Source organism: Poecile atricapillus, chromosome 2 (assembly GCF_030490865.1).
Source record: "Poecile atricapillus isolate bPoeAtr1 chromosome 2, bPoeAtr1.hap1, whole genome shotgun sequence".
Taxonomy (NCBI): Eukaryota; Metazoa; Chordata; class Aves; order Passeriformes; family Paridae; genus Poecile; species Poecile atricapillus.
The window spans coordinates 111,811,688-111,836,966 of record NC_081250.1 but is presented as its reverse complement, the minus strand read 5'-3'; the positions used below and the strand labels follow the sequence as shown (position 1 = coordinate 111,836,966).

At 38.7% G+C, this 25,279-nt stretch overlaps 1 protein-coding gene across 1 annotated transcript in view; it reads left to right on the top strand.

The window, feature by feature from the left end:
• Positions 1–25,279, top strand: part of LOC131575389 (ethanolaminephosphotransferase 1-like) — a 59,245-nt gene that overhangs the window by 7,147 nt on the left and 26,819 nt on the right. Inside the window, exons 2-5 of the mRNA XM_058830801.1 lie at positions 7,006–7,074; positions 11,726–11,834; positions 13,907–13,981; positions 20,420–20,688. Coding sequence (XP_058686784.1) covers positions 7,006–7,074; positions 11,726–11,834; positions 13,907–13,981; positions 20,420–20,688 — 522 coding nt within the window. The remainder of the gene's footprint in view (positions 1–7,005; positions 7,075–11,725; positions 11,835–13,906; positions 13,982–20,419; positions 20,689–25,279) is intronic.

The window sequence follows — 25,279 nt, the reverse complement described above, 5'->3', positions numbered from 1 at the left end:
GTTAGAGCTTCTTTGAATGGCGAGTTAAAGATCAGTTGTGCAGTTCCTTGAGACTGTGCAGGCTTTGGTTTTATCAGGATTTGTATTTTTACCAATCTAGGCCAGCCTCTATCTTTGTCCCTTTACAGTAGCACATGCAGCTGTCTTCTATTACCCCTTGTGTCGCTAGAGGACATGAAATGATTCGCACGAACACCTCTCAGTGTCAGAACAGAAAAAGGCACTTTTATTCTGTGATTCCAGCATTTATAGATTCTCGACCATGACCAGGGATTGGATAATTAAGTTACCACCTTCCCAAGTACACTGGTCATGTGAAACATCCATCAAAAGACATTTCCTAGAAGGAATGTGATAAACAACTTATGTTTACAGAACTTTCATGGGAAAGTAACTAAAACTATGAAAACATTATCAGCCGGCTTAATTTTCAGGGCAACACCCCTTGCTCAATATTTAACTACATTTCTATGTTATTTTTCATTATTTTGACTTTGTTAAGTGCTTGAACATGTCCACTAAACAGAGCCTTTCTTTCGGAAGAGAAATTAGGCAGCATCCTTAATATAACTACTATTAGTTGAAAACCGGTTGCTGACTTCCGGTCTCACTGACTGTCCACCTCTGTCACCCTGTAAACTCAGCTCCTGAGTTTGCTGACATGGTTTTCTAAGGACTTTCCCAGGAGAGTAACTGTAAACATAGATATGTGTACATTCTTTCTGTTACACGTCTTGTGATGGGCATCTCTCATGGCCAGTGCAGTGAGAAAGTGTTATCCTGACCACCCAATCCCTGGCCGTGGTAAGAAGTCTATAAATCCTGGGGGGAAAAATAAACTTTCTCTTTCTTTCGCCACACCTCGACCTGTGTCCGCATGATCTGTTCATCTTCAGTGGTAACACACCTCTCCCTGGTCTGGATAAAGCACTTGGTTTTGAGCTCCTAGCTGAGCCTATGTTGGGAAGGAGGAGACCTGCTGAGATCCCTTCTGACCTGAATGATCCTGTGATCCAGACCCATGGTTCTGCGCTCTTAAGGCCATGACACTGCTCTGCAAGCAAGCGCATGTGCTGCTGGCAGGCATGAGTCCCCAAGAGTAACCTGTCCTGACCCACAGCTCTGTGTGCCCATGATCTCATGGACGTGGGTCCATGCATACTGCATTAAGGGGAAGGATGTGCGCTGCTGCCTTAGGCGAGGCAGACACCTTGGTTCAGGGGCGGCACGGTGGCCATGCCCAGGCCACTCGGTCCATTCCCCACACAACACCAATATGATGGATGGCAGAAATGGCGTTTATTCCTGAAGAATTTGACACTTTATAACCTAGGTTCACAGTGTCACTCGCATCTGCTTTCATCACAGCTAGGTGCTATTGGCTAATTACGGGGCAATTACCATACGTTCCGTTACATCCCGAAATCTCCCGAGCACTGGGCCCTAGCTTCCCACAGTGTGCAGCGTGTGACTCAATGCATGTCTCAGAATTCCTGAAAATGTGGAGGTGAACAATAAATATACCTTTGCAACAAAACATCCCCAGGACAGAAGTTTGTGTAATAACAACTTTCTGATGACTTAGTAATACCAACCAGAATTGTTGAATTGCACAAACCATGACATTCTAGTATTTACTAGGAATAGTATCAGGTGGGAGGAAATCTAACTATATTTTCTAGCTATAGTGTGCACAGGCTAATGGAACTGAAGGGAGCAAAGTGAGAGAGCAGAGAGGAGCTCAGGAACCCAAATTGGGCAACCTCTTCCTTCACAGCTGCATCCAGCCCTAGTACAGGCTTATAACTCCTGGAATTAAGTATTGGTGACCTATTAAAAAAAAATTAAAAAATTATATATATGTGTGTGTTTGTATATATATATATATATATGTATGTATGTATGTATACATATATATATATATGTGGGAGGAAATGCAGATACACCAAATTAGTTAAGCAGTGGGAGATAGAAAACCTAAGCCATTATTTATGAATAATTAACTAACTGATGATATAAAGTAAAGCAAATATATTATTAGAAATAACGAGACTGTGTTTTAGAATACATCAGCACTTAAACTGCTGAACATATTTGACATCCACAGTGTTGTGGAGCTCTGTTGTTTATAGCATGCTTCTCTTTCTTCCGTCTGTGAAGCCTTTGTTAAAATCCAAGATTCTGTTCCATAATAACTACAAACATTTAAAAACATATATAAAGTAGAATTAAACTCCACATGTTTAATGTATTCTAGGAATTAGAAAGATTGATGGAAAATTGTTACCAGATGTGCCAGTATTTCAGTATTTTCTTTATTTTTGTGTGGTTCCTGAAGTGTAACGTTTCACAGAAGCCAAGTTCATGTTGTGTGAGACATTGCCCAGAAGGGTGATTTCCCACTGAGCGCTCTTAAATAGAGACTGGTTCATGCCCTGGATTGGGAGGGTCATCCTGCAGCTTTCAAAACCACAAAAAAACTCTCACCTTGTGCAAAAGAGAGTCCATTGTCACCTCCCACCCCTTTGTCTGTCGTTTACAAAACACAGGTGCTGTGAATGTAAATGACTGAATGGCACAATACGCTGCTGCCTAGGACAAGATCATATAAGTAAAGGAAAGGAATAGTCTGTTAGTATAAAGAGCAGCTGAAGTGGAAATAACTATATAATGTAGTTATACAACTACATTTCTTGCAGCTTGCTTTCTTTCCTGACTCTGAAGTTTGTGTAGACATACTTTATATTTTTCTCTTAATCGTAGTCATTCCAAAATTTTATTCTTGTGATGCCTCCACAGAGCAAAGCTGGAGAGGTCTAGGGAGTCCTGTGAAGATCCAGTGCCTGCTCTCATTAATGGTTAGCTCACTCCCTGTTTGGGTTTTGTTTGTTTTCTCTGAAGTCTCTCCAAGGCAATAGCTAGGCTTTTGGTTTAGAAATAGTCTCTTCTGAAGGCAGTGCACATAATTTTTTTTGGTTTCACCATCCTTCAGCACTCTTCCACCATGGGCATTTGGGTTTCTGAACATGAACATGAGCAGACAGGGCTCACTTTCATGCTCTGGAAGTGTCATATTGCTGGGTTACAGTGTAGTCTCCAGATTGTTTCAGATACTTTGAACTTAAATTTACTGAATGCTAATGATGTTTTGGGTGTGTAGGGCCAGATGATGAGGCCCAACACCCCTCCAGAAGATGCTGTGTGGTGCTGATGTAACCAGTTTGCAGTAATGGAAAGTACTTCTAAGCTGTGTGGACGTGAGCCAGAAGATACCATTTATCTTGTATTTAGCAGAGCAGACCTTGATCACTGTGAGTGCTTTTGCCCCTCGGTGTTTGGCTCTGCTCTGTCACTGCAGAACAGCTGTCTTTCTTCTGTATAGCCAAACCTTTGCTTTTGCTCATTTTTCTTTCTGCTGTTTGTCTGTTACTTTTCTTAATTGTTTATCCCTTTTTTTCCCCGTCCTCCTTAATCTTATTTCCTTTCCCCTTTAACACAGGTGACCAGCACAAACTTGATGCTGTGCTGGATCCCATGGATGGAAATTAAGATGCAGGAACCCAAACTGAAAGTACATCTCATGTGTGCTGCCTGAGTCACCACGTATGTGTGTGCATGTCTGGTATCTGTATTCTCATTTCTAGCTCTGCTAGAAGCCATTAACACTGAGAGAGAAAGCATGTGGCTTTCAAGGAGATATCAGCTATTAAATAAAACCAGAAGAAGCACTTTTAAATTTGGGAGCAATATGAAGTCAATGCCATTTTTCCTATTCACTCACTACAGCCTTTTCCTCCCAACTGTTACAACATATTATAAAAATAGTTGAGAGAAGCTTTCTTATCATTCCAAGCCCTTCTTCTTTGTATATGGACAATCAATCCCTTTTCCAGGGCAGAAAGTGTTTGCAGGGAAATGCTTAGTACTTGTATGAGCCTTGCACTTAAAAACCTCCAACAGGCTTATCCTCTCCACCTTTGTCTTTTAGTATAAGTGCCCTGAAAATGACAGAGTTGCACAATAACAAATGGCAAATGCTTTTTTTTGCATCAGGTTCAATGGACTATTGCATTCATGTTCATTGGTCACAATGTGAGCATGTTATTCAGTACTTTGCTTTTCTGAGCAGCCACGAACATTAAACTCCTGAGGATTTCATGGCCTTGAGGTCAGTAGCTTCTTGGGAGCAGAACAAAGCAGAGTATTAAACTGTATAGCAGACTTTATTTGTCAAGTTTTATTTTTTGCCACAACTAAAAACTATTTTTCCATGGGTGTTTCCTTTGGTCTGGCTAAAACAAATTACTGTGGAGGGAAGAGCAAATTTCCATTCTTCTGCACATCTGCTGAATGTTCCTTCCCCACCCAGAGGACCAACAGTTCAGCCACAGACACAGGAATTAACAGGATGAAGTGTGGTGTGTCTTTGTGGTGAACAAAACCTAACTATAATTCTCCTTTTTTTTCTTTTTTTTTGGTTAAGTCTGTTCTGATTTTTGGTGCTTGACTTTTGAAACTGTGAGGCAAACAAAAAGCTGACTGTGTCTCTTGTTTGTGTCTGTTATGCAGAGTTATGTTGGAAAGCTACCTAATCTCTAACATTTCCCATTAAAGAAAATACAAAAATTATATAATATCTATATAGTCTCTTATATTTTCTATATAAGAACACAGTTTCAAAGGAATGAGACTGATTTTCTTTTTTTTTTTTTTCTTCTAAGAGAAAGCAATAGTTCTGAACAGCCAGTGAATAGTTTGGATAGAAAGCCTTGTTTTACTGTTGTTGTTTAACTAGCATTTTCTGATTTTATTCATGACTTTGACTTGGGGGTGAGGGGAGAAAGAGAATGCCGAAGTAGAAGCAAGGGTAAAACTCACTTATTTTGACCTTTGCACATTCTTATCCAGGTGTTGCTGAATTAATTGAATTTGCTGGTCTGTAAATTGTCCTGTATCTCACACAGTCTTTGAATACTAGCTGGGCTAAGGAAATGGGCTGTAGCCCCAGTAAAACTTCAAGCAGACTCCTGATTACCTGGAACCTTGAAAGTGCTAATGGATACTTAGAATTTTCTTCATTCTCAGAGGTTTTCCATGGTTTTCGTGTGAATTAAGTACTAGCTGACTGGTCTGTTGGCATAGGTACTGTATGGGTTGGTAATTATTGCCAATTTTGGCATAAACCTAAGCAAAGCCCACAGGTAATTCACATGGAAGCTGGACTATCAAAAGTTCAAACAGTTGCAATAATCAGTGTTTGAAAGATAAATATGGCATCTGCACCTGCAAATACATACAGAATAATGAAAACTTAAGTTTTACCTGCAAATTAATTTTCTTCTGAGGTAATGCATTTAAGAATTCTAATATATATTCTGGTGAAAAATCTGTTGATAAAATTGTATCATGTATTAAGTAATATGGGTGGCAGCAGCAGAGAAAAATGACACATCAAAGTGAACATGTACAGCATTTTTAGAAAAATTAAAATCAGTGATGTACACTTCATTAAACTGAAAATTTTATTCCCTTTGGAAATTTAGGCAGTCTGGTCTGATCAGTTACTGCTAGGTGATTTTTTTGATTTGTCAGTATGTATTTACAGTGTATAGCTGTGTTATAACAATTTTATTAGATGCTATGTTTATGATCTGTGATTTCAACTTGAACACACAAAATTACTATGTGAATGCCTGGTTTTGTCCAGAAGGTAATTAAAACATAGGCTTTGTATTCAGATAGAAAAAGGAAATGTATGGAAGAGTCCCCAGCATTTCAGATGTAGGTACCTGAGTTTAAGACAAGCGCCTAAGTTGCTTTGATAATGACTTGAAACAGGTACTTCCAGAGTGCAGTCTCCTCCTCCCTGGAGAACTTGGAGTACTTGGCTAAGAGAGGTCAATAAATTAACTACATATATGGAGAGACAATTAACAATTAGCTGCAGTTATGTGAAAGGAGACTCTCTGTTATCAGCTCTCCTGCAAGTAAGCAGCTTTGTCAAACTGTGGTCTAACACATCCCTATCGTACTCCCATTTTCTGCACACAATGTTTGGACAGTGCTTTATATAGATATATCTGAGTCTTTGTGAGTCATGTGCATCATCCTAGCAATGCAAAGCCGTACATGCACATTCAAAGTCCAAGAATTTCTGAAATAATTATATATACCACTCCAATGATGGATAACTTCTTCCAATGCCTACCTGCCAGGGCTCAAATGCATGGTTTTGGGTGGTATTGGCAATTAAAATTGTTCTTCCTCAGATTATTCTGTATTCTGCAGTCCCAAGGCAGGATAAAACTTGATACAGTCCTCTTGAGGAAAAAGGAGACAACAGCAATTCAGGGTGGCCATAGATTTCTGAAGTATTTTGTTTACAAAAGATATAGATATGTACTTTCTGGAATTTATAAAACACATGTATTTAGAAGTCTGTCCAATAGAGAAATTTTATTGTGATAATGAACTGTGCTATTTTAGAGCTCATTTTTATAATAACATTGCCTCACATGAATTAGCATAGTGCGAATGCAACTGTGTTACTATGACAAAGCTGTGTATCTCTGCAAAATAATATTCCACCTACAAACACGTTCCATATTTACTATCTATCCTACATACTAGCAATGAACTGGTGCTCAGTTCATATGCATTACTGGTAGTGCAAATGAAAGTGTTACATCCAAAATATGGTAGAAATGCAGAATCTTATGAGGTTGTAAAATTAATAAGAATTTAAAGGTAAAATGTGACTGCAGAGCTATGGCAGAGTTTGCCATTTCACAAACCTAAACCTTTGTGTTAATACATAGAATTGCTAACAAGGTAATTGTAAACCAGGCCAGTGCTTTTAAATTGAGTAAAACCTATTCTTTTAATCAAAATAAAATAAATTTACACCAGTCTCACTGAGTGCTCTTAGATGCTGAAGGATATGTAGTCCTAGAAAAATAGCCATTGTTCAGTGCTTTGTTTAACATGCTTGCTTTTTCCTCACAGTACAGTGCTGTGGATACAAATCCTTTATCTGTGTATATTATGCAGCCCATCTGGAATAAAATTATTAAGGTAAGAATTTCATTTAATAAAAACATAACATGTTAATATAAGAAATTGTTTTAAATATAGCTTGTATTTTCATTTAAAACTACATATTGATCAATAAAGCTGAAATGAAGACATCTGATAAAAGAAAATAAACGTTGCAGGATATATAGCTGTGTTTAAGGTGAGTACATTGTTTTGAGATTATTTTTTTTTAGAAAGAAAGGGCTTGTTTCTTTATTTCTGATTGCTGTAGAAAAGGCATCCATTTCTTTTTTGCATCTTTCATTATTACATCTTTCATTAAACAGCTTTGCAGACATGGATGGTTTTACTTAGTGCAGATTATTTTTGTGCAACATATGCTGCCTAACAACAGCATGGCTTTCTCTCTGTGCTGTGCATATGATTTTATGCAAGCACTGTCTCATTTTCTCCCAAGGGGACTTGCTTGAGGGAGCCAGGCGTTCCTCTCAGAAGCTGAAACTGAGAGTGGTTACCATGATCACCATAATGACTGGAAGATGCCATCTCTTGAATGCATTACAATCTGCAATTTTTAAAAATAAACCACTTACAATTAGTTATGCTGTTGTTGGCAAAAAAAAAAATAAAAAAAAAAAAATGCTGTATCTCAAATAAATGTGAATTTTATTGATCTCCAAGGAAGCACTGACTTCTGCATCTGCCTCATTACTGGGAATGTTTAGGTTGGAGCAGACTTGAAAATAAACCTTTGCATAAATAAAAAAGGGTGTATGTGGTCAGAGTGCCGTTGGAGCTGCCATCTCTGGGTTCTATAATTCAGGTGTTGCTTATTCTTGATATGGCAGGAAAATCATAATCTCTAATTCATAACCTCAAAGTAATTTCATGAAAAGTGTTTATATGACCCAACTGAAGAATTAAAAAAACAACCTGAACATGGGATGAAAAAAAAGCAGTTCAAAAATGTGACACTGAATTCAGTAATTCAGTTCAGAGACTTTGTTTTTATTCCCATCATGATGTTGAGGAAAACAGTGAGGCAAAAAAGCCCCTCCAGCACTATGGCATGGGAGATGAGTAGAGGCTTTACTGTGCATGGACCTTTTGGTTTAGGAGATGGCTGGGTATTCATTTGCTATCAGATTGAAGAGAGAGTGTTGTCCATGGAAAACTCCCTTTGGAGATAAGTTCTAATGGCTGAAGATTTTACCAGAAGAAAAGCAACGTTATTGAATATCCCCATGTAGCTTAGGGTGATAGGTCCTATAAAAAATGTGACCTCTTTAGTTTTTTTAAAATCTGATGGATTTTTAGCTGAACATAATTTAATTCACTTCTTGCTGGAGAAGAACCCAAACCAAAGCAAAAAACTTAAAACCTATTTAAACAATCTGAGTACAGAACCAAAGACTGCAGTGGGTGCAGTGTGTACTATGCCATTTGGTTTGGTTTGAATACTGAAGATACACCAGTGAATGCTCCACTTTGACTTCTGGTAAAAGAGGGTTACAGAGTACTTTTCAGTGATGTGTGACAAGGATTTAAAGGGAAATTATATTGCTCTCAGCTTCAGAGAGGAGCGAAAAAATAAAGCAACCTCAAATTCACTGAGCCAAGAAAAAAAAAATTAAGCAAACCATGAAAACAATGGCTTGGGATTTGGGTCTTGCCTTTGCCTTTCATATGCCTGTTTAATCCTAATGGCAACAGTTCTAAAGTTTCTCTGTATTCTACAACACAGAATTCATTAGAAGATGTGTTTCCTATTTTATGAGACATTACCATTCGTTGTAAAATGTACTTCCTATGTTATAAGAAATTAAGAAGAGCTTGACATTAAAGACCTGTGAATTTGAGCTGAAACATATTGCCATAACCCAGCTCATTTATCTCTGGTGGGGTTGCTGGACAATGAGAGGAAAAGGAGGAAATCCCACTGGAATGCACAGGTGTATGCCAGCATCACTGAAATCAATTAACCTCCCCTCAGTTGCCTTTATGAACTTTGATTTTATCACAAGAACTGGGCAAGAGTAGCATTTTAGTGGTCTCAAGTGACCTAGTGAAGTCTGAACAGAGCTTTATATAAATGTGTACTTTACCATTTATTATCCAAATAGTTGCTATATTAAAGCATTTGCTGTTTGTATTAAGGCTTTTAGAATGAATGGCTGTAGACCCAGAGAAACAGAAATCAGTTAATACTTCATGGAACTAAGAGTTTTCTAAAAGGTTCAAGCACACAAGGGCTTTGCCAGAGAGATGTGATTCTCCCCATGGCACCTCCAGTTGTCTCAATCATGTAGCAGTTGATGTATTAGACCTCTACTGTCTGTTAATTAGATAATAAAGATTGCAGGTTATCCTTCTGTAGCATAATAATATTTCCAGGCTCTATTTTTCTAAGGTGTGTAAGACGTTAATCTTGAACACCCTGTGATTTTCTAATGATGAAATAGGGTGATGGCAGTGTAATGCCAACCAAAAGGATAAGGGGCATTAAATACAACAAAAGAGATTTTGCAACTAGAATACTTTCCAAATACCTAGACAGATTAGGTTCGGTAAGGATCAAAGGAACATGCTTAAGGGTTTAACTGCAGGAGAGTCTGTTTTCCTGAGGACAGAACTCCTGTAACTGTGTTTCATGGTGTGACTGTTAGTCAAAGGGATTGCAATTATAACAACATCCTTTGAAGGTTTTCTTCTTAAAATACACACTGTTAGCAAGAAAGTGAGTTAAAATAACTTCTTCATGTTTGCACCATGGAAGCATAAGTTATTTCCTGTAATAACTTTAAAATTACATTGTGACTGTTCAGAATGATGAACTTAATTAGAAAACAGACATTTGTGGTGCTCCACTTGATTTAATACTCAACAATTCTTATGAATCATCCAGGAAAAAGCAGTCCGTTTATCCTTGTATGTCCATGTAAACCATTTCATCATGGTGTCTTAAAACACTCTTTTGATCTGTGATTTAGATTAAAAGAGACAAATTGAGGTTTTTTTCAGTGTCTGTGATTCTTATTTCATGGAAGGTCATGGATACCAGATAAATCCCCAGCAGGAGGTTCATCCTCTGCATCCTCAGGTAGCAAAATGGGGAGATGTGCTGCTCTAGTTTCATGCTGAGCATGCAGTCAGTGAATGGTTCCTCCTTAGATGCTCTCCAAAAAGAGTTTCAGTGGACATTTTCTGTCCCTTTTCTTAGAGATTTAGATCTGCCCTTTTGAACACTCAGAATGATAGATATGTTACATTTTTTAAACTGTTGCTGTATGCATTCTATGGTGTATTTTACATGCCATGAGAGCTGACACAATGTTTTAAAATCAGTGATAAAGTCCTGCTGATAAGGAAAGCAAGTATCAGATATAATAGTTTTCCTAATGTTATTAAAGAAAACATCTAAAAAACATAATTGAAAAGTGTTCAGGAACTCTAATCTGATTTTTGGAAGTGTACACTTAGTCTGTACACCATTGGTTTCACAATTTCTCCTGAATATTGCAAATTACTCTAGAGCTGAAAAAGATAAGCTAGTCAGGACAGTTAATCAGTTGAAGCATTCAGATTTTGAAAGGAAATGTAAGTAAATGTAGTAGTAGGATAGAAGGAATTAATATGTATTCATATGTCTGTTCAGCTAACTAATCCAGAGATATTAACAAAGCATTTGATTTTGAAACTATTGTTAGTATAGTTACTAACATATAACTAGTATAGTTATAGTATACTATTGTAATATAACATGCTATTCCTGATAATATCAGGAATTATTTGACTTGATTTTCTACAATATTTTCTTGCACTGTTTTATAGTGTTGAAGTACTTTATATACATTTTGAGTCCTTAGACAATCCAAATAATTTAATTATAAGCCTCCAGTGTTTTGCTGTTTTAAATATATTGAAGATATGTTTGAGTGATCGTAATGTTGATACTTAGTATTTCTGCAAATATGTTCTGTCCAAAAATCATGTTGAAAGCTGTGCAGTCTATTTCAAAAAAATATTCTGTAGAAACTGTGTTACTTGGGAAGAGTGTTTTCAAAAGAAGTCCTTTTCAGCACCCTCCAAAGTAAAATGAATTAATTGAATGTTTATTATTGATGAGTAAAGGAAACCCTGTCAGAAAGTTACTATCTAGAGAGTAAGGAGATGCTTGTAACAGGGAGATCTTCTGAATCTAAAAGTGTAATGCACTCAGAGTCTGATTTTGTTGATGTTTAGAATAAGAAATTATTCACATACTTTGGAAGGAGAACTTTCTTTCTTGTAGTGTGGGAATACAATGCTTAAAAAACTTGCCACATGGATGCTGAATTACCACACTGGGGTGCTGCAGTCTTCTTTCAGTTCTGAAACAGCTGATCACAAAAGGCTTTCCTAGGAAGCTGGGTAAATAAGGATAATGTACAACAGTTTAAAGGGAGTACAACGTTTTAAAAATTTCATTCTTACCGCAGTCACAAAAATAAGGCAAAAGGATTGCATTTGAAAATAAATTTCAGAACTTAAAACTGTAGTTTAATTTGAAAACGGGGAAATCTACACAAGTCTGAACATTGCTGATGTCATCAAATCTTCTTTCCTAACATAAAATATTTTATTAAAATAAGATGTTCAATTTGAAATACAATTTTTCTGATTTTTTTTTTTCCCTTTCATTTTTTAACAGATTGTGCCTTTGTGGATTGCTCCCAACCTGTTAACATTCTCTGGATTTGTCATGATTTTATTTAATTATTTTCTAATATCTTTTTATGACTGGGATTACACTGCCTCAGGTAAATATATTCACATAATTTTTCAGAATTACTGAACTGCTTATACTTCTGAATATTACAGGGAGATATCAGGCACTTAAATCTTCCACTTATTTCCATAATGAGGCTCCCATAGGCACAGATAGGAGACTCTACCTCACACAAAACATTACAAACTTATTTAATTTTAAATTAAATTTTATTGAAAAATCTTATTTAATTTTATCCCTAAAATGGGTTTCAGCATATGCTCCTTGAAGTCTCTGATCTTATTATATTTAAAATTTATCCCAGGGTTTAAATACACAGCCAAAATCCACCTGAATATTCTTCATGACATTTTCACTGATTTCACATTTCCTAATATCTGAACTGATGCCTGAAGGAGTTAACTTCCCTTTTATTTCTCCACATATTCACACCCCCTATTCAAGACTGCTTCTAGACAAAAAACCTAGTTTGTAAATAAATGTCTCTTCAAATTATGACTTTCATAGTCCATGTCTATGTTTGCTCCTCATTGATGACCAAGTGAGAAATTTTTTCGACCTGATTGCTCCTGAGTGTCGGGCAGGTTTGGTTTGGGCTTCTCATACCAGCTGTTGGAGCCCACAGAAAGTAGTAAGAATCTTCCAGGTGATTAATATGTAAAATATATATATAGATAAAAAGCTTTAATTTTCCTTAAACTAGGCAATTTATTGAAGATAACACTTTTATCTCCTGAAACAACTACATTCAGCTGCCTTTATTTTTTTATGCTTGTGGTTAGCTTCAGGAGGTATCCTTTGGTGTGGGCTGTTGTACATTTATCATAGCAATTTTAGAGGTAGGGATACTTGTTAGCAGTTTTGGTTCAAAAGTTATCAGGACCAGCTTGTTATAGTTATATAGTTATCTTGTTATTTAACACCTGGCACTTTTTTATCAATGCAGATGATATTTACTCAGTCCTATAATACAAAAATATCCAGAACAGATCTTTTTAATGGGATGATGTTATCTTGACACATTCTCATTAGATATACATGTAAGTTGAAGATATTTGAAATGGTGATTAATTCTGTTAGCACTGAGACCTGTATGTGTAGTTTACAATCTCTTCCTGAGTCCACATGAGAACAGTACCCACCATTTCTCAGTTGATGGAAAACTTCAATCCAACCTAAACAGCCTTTGGAGTATCATATATCAATCCTATACCTAGGATCAGAAATAAAAGACCTGATTTCCTGCACAGTTGGTTTTCATGGTACAGTTTGCATATCTGCAGCTAGGAGTCAGGAATTATCACCTTTCAGAATAGCAAGATGAGGCACTGAGAGGAAGGTACTCAGGGCACTGCTTTAGGTGTTGGCATCTCCTGGCATCATTCAGGCAAGGACACACCTCTGTATGCAGGAATTCCCTGTGTTTGGTGCCAAATGGCAGAAATCTGAGAGGACATGCATTTACAGTTGTTTGGCATTGATGTAGTACTGGGTGATGTTTAAGTTAAATGGAAGTCTCCTTGGAAAAAGGATCGATTTTTTTAAAAGAGCAACAATAACCTTGGATTAATGCTATCAGGAGAGCAAGAACAGAACCCTGGGCTCTGTCCAATTCAACTATCTTTTCCTTTTTCTGATGGGGGAAAAAAAAAAGGTGCTAATATTTCTGCTAGCCTAATGACAAAAACTTCCTCTTCAGATCTGTGTGGTAAAAGTGCTATACAAACCCCACACTGGCACAGATAATCATGCTTGAATTTTTTTTTCCTATATATTACATTAATATTAACTAATTTTTTAATGGATAGTCTTCCTATGACCTGTGAATATTTGTTACTAGCATTGTTTTGTGCAATACTAGAGTCCTTTCAGGACTAAAATCCTCTCTGTTACCTTCCGTCCTTTATGATGTAAACACATTCGAGCCTGCTCAGTGCTTCTTTGATAGAGCTCACCGATGCCTGAAGGTCAGACTCAAATATTTCAATCTGTTTGCTGCAGTGGGTTAATCAGTGGCAGCTAGTTTGTACATATGTGCGTGTCTTGGTGGATTTCTTTGATGTTAACCCCTGTTACACTGACTCACTGCCCCATTTTTTTCAGGTACCAGTCCTGGACTTGTTCCCACCTGGGTGTGGCTGTTCAGTGCTTTTACCACCTTTTGTGCTTATGCTTTAGGTAATGTACAGTGAAATAATTTGCATATCTGACATTTTCATGTAATTTTATCTTCATATTCATTAGTGGTGATTCTGAGATAATGAGGCATTGTGGATAAATTACTGATCTTTTTCCAAAACAGTTCTCTTAGATTAAAAAAAAACAACAAAACAACAAAAAATCCCCAAACCACAACACAAAAAAAAAAAGTTCATAAGACGTAAACCCCAAACAGCATATTAAGTAATATATTAGAGGTTCTGTTACAGTAACTCTTATCCCTCTTGAAAGTTCAAATTATATTAGAGGAACAATGGAAATCATTATAGCAGCAGTCTGGTTCCAATCTCCCTGCCATGGGCAGAGACACCTTCCACTAGATCAGGTTGCTCAGAGCCCCATCCAACCTAGCCTTAAACACTTCCAAGGATGGAACATTCCCAGCTTCTCCAGGCAACCCAATCCAGTGTCTCTCCATCCTCACAGTAAAGATTTTCTTGCTAATACTTAGTCTAAACCTACCTTCTTTCAGTGAACGCATTCCCCCTTGTCCTATCCCTACATGCCTTGACAAAAGTTCCTCTCCAGCTCTCTTGTAGCCTGTTTAGGTGCTGGAAGGCTGCTCTAAGGACTCCCTGGAGCTTTCTCTTCTCCAGGCTGAACAGCCCCAACTCTCTCAGCCATCTTCATAGGAGATTCACTGCTGTTTGGTTGCATAAAAATCCTTGTCCCTTGATGATGACATTCTGAGATGCTCACACATCAGAACTAGCAAAGGGTGCTTTCAAAAAGATAGGAAAAATAAAGGACAAAGCAGAAAAAAGGAAATTGTTGTGCACTTCAGTGCTTAAGGAATGTGTCAGGAGGGGTGGTGATGACAGATGTGATGACAGGCCTGAACTTCTTACAGAAATACCTTCTTTTCTTTCCTCTTGCTATTTTTCTCCCATAACACCTACACTTCGGTCTCTAAATAAAATATTCCATTTTTACTACTTTATGCTGTGCCATGAGTGTATTTTTGGGTATGTTGCACCTTACTGTGCAGTGGTGTGAAGACACAGACCTGAAATGATGCTGACCTGGGAGTGAGATCTGTGTTAGCATGGCTTTTTTGCTTTCTCTTCCAAAACTCTCTTATTCCAAGCTAGTCTTTCTGCAACATGGTGCAGGAGAGTTATTTTCTGGGGAGATCCAAGGTAGTATTTTTAAAGGGATTGCACAGTTCTGTGTAATAAGGGTCTAGAAAGGCTGGATATATTTAAAGAAGGAACTCTTATAGGCACAGGAGCTAGCTCTCCCTAGGTGCCAAAAGATGAGCCAGCAGGGAAGACTGGCCTGGCTGAATAGAGAGCTTTCACTGGGAGAAAAGAGTTTATAGCCTTGAGAAATAGGGGCAGACAACTAAGGAAGAGTACAGGGATGTCATCAGGTCTTGTAGAGAGAAAATATAGTTGGTGAAAGCTCAGTTAAGACTCCATGTGGTCACTGCTGTGAAAGATAATACAAAGTGTTTTTATAAATACATTAACAACAAAAAGAGGGCCAAGGAAGATCTCCATTGTTTATTGGATGTGGAGTGGAACATTGTAACCAAAGATGAAGAAAAAGCTGAGGTACTTGATGCCTTCTTTACCTTGGTCTTCCGCAGAAAGACCCAATATCCTCAAGGCAGCTGGCCAGCTGAGTTGATAGGCAGGACCCAGAGAGACTGGCCAGTGTGATGTCCACCTGCAAGAAGGGTTGGAAGAAGGATCTGGGGAACTGCAGGCCTGTAAGCCTGACCTCAGTGTCTGGGAAGGTTATGGAACAGATCATTATTGTGTCATTATGCAGCACATGCAGGACAGCCAGGGGATCATACCTGTTTAATATCTTAATCAAAAATTTGGAAGAGGGGATTGAGTCCACCCTTAATGTGTTCACAAATGACAGCAAGTTGGCTGGGAGTGTTGATCTGCTGGAGGGCAGGAAGGTTCTGCAGAGGGATCTGGACAGGCTGGATCAATGGCCTGAGGCCAATGGTGTGAGGTTCAACAAGGCCAAATGTCGGGTCTTGTACTTTGGTCACAACAGCACCAGGCAGCACCACAGGCTGGGTGGGAAGAGTGGCTGGAAAGTGCCCCAATGGAAAAGGACCAGAGGATGCTGGTTGACAGTGACTAAACATGAGCCAGAGTGTGCCCAGGTGGCCAAAAAGGCCATCCTGGCTTGGATCAGCAATAGTGTGGCCAGCAGGATCAGGGCAGTGATTGTGCCCGTGGTGAGGTCACACCTTGAATACTGTGTGCAGTTCTGGGCCCCTCACTACACTGAGGGGCTGGAAAGTGTCCAGAGAAGGGGAACAAGGCTGAGGAATGGTCTGGAGCACAAATCTTATGAGGACCAGCTGAAAGAGCTGGGGATGTTAAGTCTGGAGAAAAGGAGGCTCAGGGATGACCTTACTGCTCTTTACAACCACCTAAAAGGAGGCTGTAGCCAGGTGGGGTTTGGTCTCTTCTCCCAAACAACAGTCAACAGGACAAGAGGAAATAACCTCAAGCTGTACCAGGGGAGGTTCCTGTGTGACATCAGGAAGAAATTTTTTTCTCTGAAAGTGCGGTTAAGCCTTGGAATGGGCTGCCCAGGAAGGTGGTGGAATCATCATCCCTGGAAAGTGTTCAAGAAGCTACTGGACATAGTACTTAGCATTATGATTTAGCTGACATGGTGGTGTTCAGTCAGAGATTGAACCCAATGATCTTGGAAGCCTTTTCCAACCTTAATGAGTCTATTCTTTGATTCTAAATGTACGCTTTCCTTGGAGCTGTTTCTGGTAAGGCCATTGCAGTGTAGCCATGGATTTGCGTGCCATGTTTGAGATGCTCAGGCTATATACAGGTGTGTTATGTGTGTAGGCTGCAGTGCTGACCACTTTTTGAATCAGACCCATGCATGTAGAGCCATCTTGACTAACCTGAAGTATCCCCTGGAGCAGACGTCTCCCTCTGCATTGTACATACCTTAGCATTTCTATTCAGTTGGTGAAATTGCACCAAGATATTTTTGTCAAGAATTTCTTTGTATTTGTAGCATAAAAAGCAATGGGACAACCATCTCTTGAAGCTGACTGCTAGTCAGATTTCTCTAGCAGCTCTCTGTACTCAGATGCAGTGGTTTCTTTTGTGAAAACCATTTTTTATGTCGTTGTATGGAATTGGATGAAGTGACTATTGTTTCATAAATTGGAATTACATATTGGAACTGTTACTGTATGGCACCCCAGAAGGCTCATGGGAAGTTCAGCTTCTGAGATTTTTAACGTAGATAGTATTTGCCAGTGAAGCCTCTAGTTCCTAATACTTGGAAGACAAGGAATATAATGTTGACAGTCAAAACTATAATAAACTAATATATATCTAGATTTTTACATCTGCCGTCCAAGCCACTTCATGAAATATTTAGTCAGAGATTTAATTTTGCATGGCCAAAGTTTTCCCTCTGGAAGACTGAAAAGAACCATAATAACTAACTAAATATGCAACTGTAATCTTTTTCAGCTTATTTTAATGACACAGTTACTCTCTCCAAATTCCCTAACATGCAGCTCTCCATCCCCTCTGCTTTTTTAAGGTGGTTTGGTATCATTTCCTTGGTATCATTTTTGGTATAATTTCCTTCCCATGAAATGGAGTGCTTTTTGCTGTTACTTTGAATTCCACTCTTTGTAAGTTATATAAACTTTATAGAACAGTACTTATGAATCTTTGTGAGACAAAATCATAATATAAGAATTCTAAAGCAATGGAAGTGTGGGACAGTGTCTGTTAACTATTGAACACACACCATTGTTGGCGTGAATGTTTTCAAACTGAAACCTAAACTAGAAAATATTTTCAGTCTTTTAAAAAGCTAATGAAACTACATGGAAAATGTGGTTAAGGATTTCTGAAAATCCTGTTTGATGTGTGTGTCATATAGTTCCTGTATTTTTCTCCATGACCATTATAATTAGAAGCACTGTATTTTAGGACAACATTATAAGCTTTTTTTTAGAAAAAACAAAGTTCTTGCAAAATGAAAACCACTATTTCACTGTGAGGTTTCACATATTTTAGTATTTATATACATGTGTGACAAGCTAAAATTTATAAACTGGCAAATCTTCTAGCATTCTTATTTTTAAATAGTAACACCTGTGTAACTGAATCCTATCTGATTTGGGATAGGTGTTCTTGGAATATAAAGCACCATAAACTCTTTAGGTTTGCTTATATCTTTATTTGCTGGTTAAGTTTCAGAGATATTGTGTAATGTATGGAAGAATCTCTAATTTTATTGCAACACCTTCCAAGTAACCTCAAGCTTATGCAATTTTTTTTTTCTTCACATTTCAATAAGATGCTGAAAATTCAGTGGAAATGTTAATAGAGAATGAGCCTCTAGAAGGAGGCAAGCTATATTTGAAATCCTCTATGAGATATTTAACTTTACAGTTCTGAGAACTGTCTCAAGAGATTTGTTTGAGCGGAGGATATATCACAGCTGTTTAGGTATTACAATAGAATATAGTCTAAAATCTGTACAAAATGAAATCCCATGTTTTCCTGGTTTAGGTCCCTGAAGTATATTTACATTAAATAAAACTCATAGTACTGCCAAATAATCCAGAGAAGTAAGTAGCATATGATCTACAGCAGCTGTGGAGTCTTTGGTCTCACTCTGCTGATTTGTGTTCCTTGGGTTATTAATGCTATCAATAGCTGATAATTGTTAGCTATAGCACCTTCCAAGTAATATCAAAAAGAAAAGCATCTCCATTTTACTTTGAGATTCAAGACAAAAACAAGTAATCTGCGGGGTTTGTTCTGTGTACTTTTTCCTAAGAGGTTCATCCTGCATGTTTACACTTAACTTTAAGAGGAAAATAGTTCTATTTTTCACCTGCACAGTCTCAGAGAAGAGACTAAGGGCATGTTATGACATTACAACTAAGAAACATCACAGCTGCTAGACAACCTTTCTCCTCCCTGCATTCACCATCCCTCCCTTGTGACATCTCCCTTGCATTTTGTACTACTCACACTACCAATTCAGTGACCCAGAAGAAAACATAATGTTGTCTTTTCACCAGCTGAATAGGCTGCAGGTCACCCTGTTTGACAGCAGTGAACTATCAGATCAACTCAAACCATATTGTCCAACTACATCCTCAAAGTAAGGTCCTGTACATTGCTGGATCATTTTTTAAGCACTCAAGTACTAAAAGTGGTCAACACATAATGCACCTTAACTATAATGCATTCTTAGAATCATATAATTGTACGTGTTGGAAAAGATCTTTAAGGTCATCAAGTCTACCCATTAACCCAGCAGTGCCAAGTCCACCACTAAACCATGTCCCCAAGTGCCACATCTGTACATATTTTAAATACCTCCAGCGATGGTGACTCCACTGCTTATCTGAGCAGCCTGTTCCAATGCTTGACAACTGTCTTGGGAAGAAATTTTCCCTAATATCCAATATAACCTCCCCTGGTGTGACCTGGGACTGTTTCTTCTTGTACGTGGGAGAAGAGACTGACCCCCATCTCACTGAAACCTCCTTTCAGATGGTTGTAGAGAGTGATAAGGTCACTCCTGAGCCTCCTTTTCTCCAGGCTAAACCACCCCAGCTCCCTCAGCCATTCCTCATAAGACTTGTGCTCCAGACCCATCCCCAGCTCTGTTGCCTTTCTCTGGACACTTTCCAGCCCCTCAATGTCCTTCCTGTAGTGAGGGGCCCAGAACTGCACACAGGATTCAAGGTGTGACCTCACCAGTGCTGAGCACAGGGGCACAATCACTGCCCTGATCCTGCTGGCCACACTATTGCTGATCCAAGCCAGGAAGCCATTGGCCTTCCTTGGCCACCTGGGCACACTCTTGTATGAAAACTGAAAAACAGTTTTAAATATATGTAGGCACAAATACAAATAAATTTTGTGAAATTTGCCCCTTGAAGCTGCCATATAACTGTTAGTCATTGATGTATTGAGCATCAAGCAACTTAAATGCCTTAGTGAATCTACCCCACAGGAGGTCTGAAGGCTCAGAGGGCCCACAACACCAATGGATGGGCAAGAAGCTCTATGGACACTTTTCAGCACTTGAAACTAATTGCAGGGACTGATGTAAAAGTGTTTCAAGACCACTGGGGGCAAGCAATTATGAGTGTCTTTCTAAAACTCATGAGGAAGGTAACATTTAGTTTCAGAGTTGAGGTAAGGACAGAAAAATTACTTGATAACTGGAGCAATTATTTTATGAGTAGTTCTAACCTGTTGGTATTGAGGGGGCTGTTGTGCTTCAGTTTGCTGTCATCAGTGTAATTTTTCTGTGTGTTATGAATGGCAGTAATGAATTGTATGTGAAGAAAGCCACTCCTTTTGTTGTGCTCTAATTTTTTGTTTCTTTTCCTTTCTCAATCCTTCTTAGACTCCATAGATGGGAAACATGCTCGAAGGACTCAGTCCAGTACTCCTCTGGGAGAGCTATTTGACCATGGGCTGGATAGCTGGGCTACCTCCATTTTTGTGCTTTCTTTTTTTTCTGTCTGTTCCCGTGACAATGGGAAGACTGGAGTTTCTGTATATACAATGTATATATATTTAAGCATTGTCTTGTTTAACTTCATGTGTTCACACTGGGAGAAATATAACACAGGAGTTCTTTTTCTTCCTTGGGGATATGATACAAGCCAAGTGGTAAGTATTTATCATCCCTGTTTTGATTTTGGTTATTTAACTATGTAATTGTTTTCATAGTATTAAAGCAGTAGAAAAATAGAGTTCAAGGCAAATATATTTGGCTGAGATATTGAAATATGTGAAATTGTAAAACCCTAGAAGTAATTCAGAAATATTTTCTGCATTTGCAATAAAGTGCTGCTCTTGAGCAATTTGTCAGCATCAGAGATTCATTGCTGTGGAGGAGAAAAAAGGCTTGCAGCAAGCCTAGCAGACAGACAGTGCCCATGAGAATGTCATTTAACTGCATTTGATTTGTGGGACTAACAAAAATTACGATGCTATCTGAAGCCACAAGCAATTTTCCCCCCAATACCAGGTTGTGAGGCACGATGTGAATTAGTCCAAGTAGTATCTATTAACAGTAATTACACAGTTAAACACTCCCAGACCTTCTCCATTTTACAATAAATGTGGTAATGGAAATAGTATTGTACCTATGCAGAGAGCAGTAACTGTTGTCAAGTGAGGTCTACCTTTGAAAAAAAGGTCAGTCATCACAGATGTCAAAAAGTCATAGACATTCAGTAATATGAATCACTTATCAGCCAACAGTCAGCACCAGCTGAGTTCTTGTCTGGATTACAGCCCTGTCTTAAGGTGGACCTCTTCAGAAAACATTCCCAGGGCACCACAGTGAAAGATGTCCGCAGTGCACAGATGAGTAGCAGTATTAGCAAGCTCAGTGCACTTCCAATGGCCCAGCACTGGGATTTCTGTGGGCTGGCTTATCTGTGTCTCAGATAGCCAAGGTCTTGCAGCCTGAAGAGCACAGTCAGTCCTCTGAACTTCCTGTTACAGGCATGAGATGAAAGGTACAGCCAAATAATTGAAAAGAAGTTTGACAAATACTCAAATATATGTTTTAATGAAAATACAGTATTCGAATTAATGCCTGCAGATGTAGAGCTGTAAACATAATCAGAATCCAGTGGTTTGAGAACAGCTCAGAGATGGTGGTCCAGCTGTGGTGCATCTGTGTTGTCCCCTAGAAAATAGGTTTTGGGAAAAGAAGTTGGCTCAGGACTAAGACATTAGGCAGCCAGCTGGTCTGCAAGTTTCATCCATGTCTATGTAAGGTTTCTCCGTGAAGTTCTTCCAGCAGGAGAGGAATAGCTATGTTCAAGCCTATTTCCCTTGTTTCTCAGATGATCACTGTACATGTGAATGTTCAGAAAGCTCTGCTGGATCACTACAGCATCCAAACTGTATTAGTGGTTAAATCTGATAATGGGTGTCAACTAGCAGAGCAGTACTGTTAACTCTGTCCGTGCCTGTTAGTGACCTGTGCCTGTGGCCCTGTTTTCTCATCTGGGAAATAATGGTAGTAATATTTCCCAGCCTGACAGATTTGTGGTGAGGCTGAATATCAGTAAAGTTTGTAAACTGCTTTGATTAACCGGGATGCAAGGTGCTAACAAGTGCTATTTCCTGTTCTCCTCTGATGCTGAACTGCTGACCTACTCACTTGCTTTTTAGTACCTTCTGTGATGACTTGGTTACAGTCAAAGTGATAAGCTTGTAAATGTGAGGATTTTTTGATGCTATTTAGCACAGTCATCAGCAGTGATAGAAGACTGTACTATTGAAATCTCTGTATGTCAGTTTTCCCATCTGTAAAAAAATAGCTGTTGTAGTTGTGTTTGCCTATGAACAAAGAAAAGGCAGGATTTGTAGCTCAAGGTGGTATTTTTCCATTAGTCCAAAACACATCACATGTAAACCAGAAAGTACATAATACATTTTTTTCCAGTTCTACTGAGTAGTCTAGTAAAAGATCTTAATTCCCCTAAAAATTTGTTCTTGTTTTGTAAACCCATTCAGCAAATTTATATGATATGTGCAGTATTAAAGACAGCTTTTCATCTCCAGTAACTTAGAGGATACTGGGGACAATAGCAAATGGCTGATGATGAGTAAGAAGGGTCATGTTCCCCTTCCTGGTTTTTTTTCCCACATTGCTTTTCTGCTAGGTATTCACATTTAGAGTCAGAGTGTGAAAGCTCTCACTATCTGCTTCCAGACTGATTCACAATGTTTAGTTCAGTATTTCCTCCATGGCATTCCTCACTGGATTTTGCTGCAGGAATGTGCTTCTCTGTCCTGTCTTCAGTAATTTCACCTACAACTTGATGCTGTTGCACTGGCATGTCAGGCACTCAGGTGCTCTAGTCCCCTGCTTTTCCTTTTAAACTTGTTGGTAGCCAGGAACTTTGGGTTTTGTTATCACCCCAGAACTCAAGAAAAATAGGAATTCCTGTCAGTGTGCAAATAAAGGACTGATGACCTTAATGAGCACTTAACTGGCATGTGGCTCCCAGGACACTGCTGCTGAGTCAGCTCTGCTGTACATAAACACAGCCTGCCCATGGGCTCTGCCTTAGCTGTGGCAGAGAAAGAGCTGCTGTTCCTCATGAAAAAATACCTTGTTATAGACAGAGAAATCTGTGGGACTTATGCACATCACGTTTTTCTGTGACTTGATGACTCATCAGAACTGGGAACCCAATTATGCTAGCTGGGCTGTAATTGGCACTCCAATTAGCTTTGATTACAGCAGACAATCATTTGCAGGAAGCTGTGGTTTGTAAACTTGAAAAATGGCTGTAATGTGTCTGAGAGATGCTTGGTCAGAAGACTGTTACATTTATGGTTCCAGAATCAAGGTGGCAGCAAATGCAGCAGGGAAAGCTATTCCTCCTCCCTCTTGCACAAGGATCTATCCTGTGCTGATGCCTGAGTAGCAGGGAAAGGTGCAGGGAGAGGAGCCTCAATACCACAGCATCTAGACACTTTCAAGTAGCACTTATTTGGAACCCCAAAAGTTTGAAGAAAAGGCTAAAAAATAAACCTCTGCTATGATCTGTGAGAAATTCCCATGCATACATCTTGTGAAAATGAAGACTTTTATTTTTGTCACAAGACCAACCAAAGAAAGCTAATATTTGCAAATTAAGTTTCTTGGAGAAAAAATAAAAGACAAAGCTTTCCTGAGAAATTAAAATTTCTGGCTTCTTGCCGTATGTTAATTTTCACAGACATCATCTTATTTTGTTTAAAAAAATAATTGTTTACTTTCTGAAGAGTTTAATATTACCCTAATGAAATACTCGCCTAATGCTGCTGTTGCTTTTCATAAGCTGCTGCAGCTGAGTTCATAGCAGGGGAACAAAGTACTAATTTTTCCTTAATATGATGTAATGATACCTCTGCCCCACTGGTGCTGCCTTAAGTGTAACAGGAGATCCCTTTATATTCTTAATTAAAACTTTAAAAATGAAGAGCTGTGTGAGAGCTGGTGACCCAGACAATTCCACTCTCCTTCCTCTCCCCAGCCGAGAGGGGCGAGCTCAGAAGAAGCACAAGCAGCAAATCCCAAAGGCAACAGGCAGCTCTCTCTGGCCCAGCCCTTGCCCTGCAGGGAGAGGATGACCAGAAATCCCACATATACAGAGAGTTGTGCCTAAAGGGATGGATGCTTGCACCATGAGCCCTAGGGTTTCAGTCTAACATGCTTTCCCAGCTGCTTCTGCCTGATGGCTTTGTACCACCTAGAGCCTCTGGGAGAACCCTGTGCCTGCCTTGGAACTCTGAATAAGTGGAAGTACACGATGCTCCTAGCAACTGAAACATTATAGAACTTCCTTTTCTCCTTCCTTTCAGTCAAACCTGGGAAAGGTTTCTTTCATGGGTGCCATACACCAGGGTTTCTTTTGACAAACTTAATTACAAAACCCATGCTGAAATATGCTCCATATGACCTTTTCCAGGGTTGTATTGTGGCAGCCAGTGTTTTCAGGAGCTGGCAGAGAAATCCCAAACAATGCAAGTGCACATCACATCTTGAAAAAATTTCTACCTCCTCTGTGGGGCAAAACCCCTTTTCTATTTAAAAGCAAAATAAAGATGCAAATGTGTTGTTCTTTTGGCCACATTATCAGGATTCCCAGTTGAATTTCAGTTGAAAAGATATTCACTTTCAGAGCTTTTCTCATTTGAAGTGGAAAGCATAGCCTTTCTTGTGAAGAAAAAACATGATGAGTTAGTTGCAAGGTTGGAGCACAATGGAATTGTTGAAGTAAGAGAAGTGATAGCAGAGAGGAAGCAGTGCTGGCCAGACCATGGTGTCTGCTTCAAGCTGCCTCCGGACATGGCTGGAAACTGATCTCAATATTCAGTTATTTGAGAGAAGCCCCATGGTGTATCCGTGTGAAATCTGAACAGAAGAACCTGCTGTGCACAGGCTTTTTCTGTAGCAGACTGCTTCATTCTTAATGACTTGATTATGATTCCCCCAAACCTTTCTTGATTAATTAATCTTCCACATGCCGTTAACTATTTGTCTATAATGTCTAAGTACAACGTGATCTTTTTAGGTAAAACTTTTCAAAGTCTAAGATTCACAACTTCCAACTATTTATTGAAAGAAAAATTGAACTGAGAAAAAAATAGAAAAATCGCACATATATTAAAACCAACTCTGATTGAAATAGCTTGTAGAAAATAATTCTTACTCTTTTAGGCAAGTGTCACATTTATTAACAGAAGA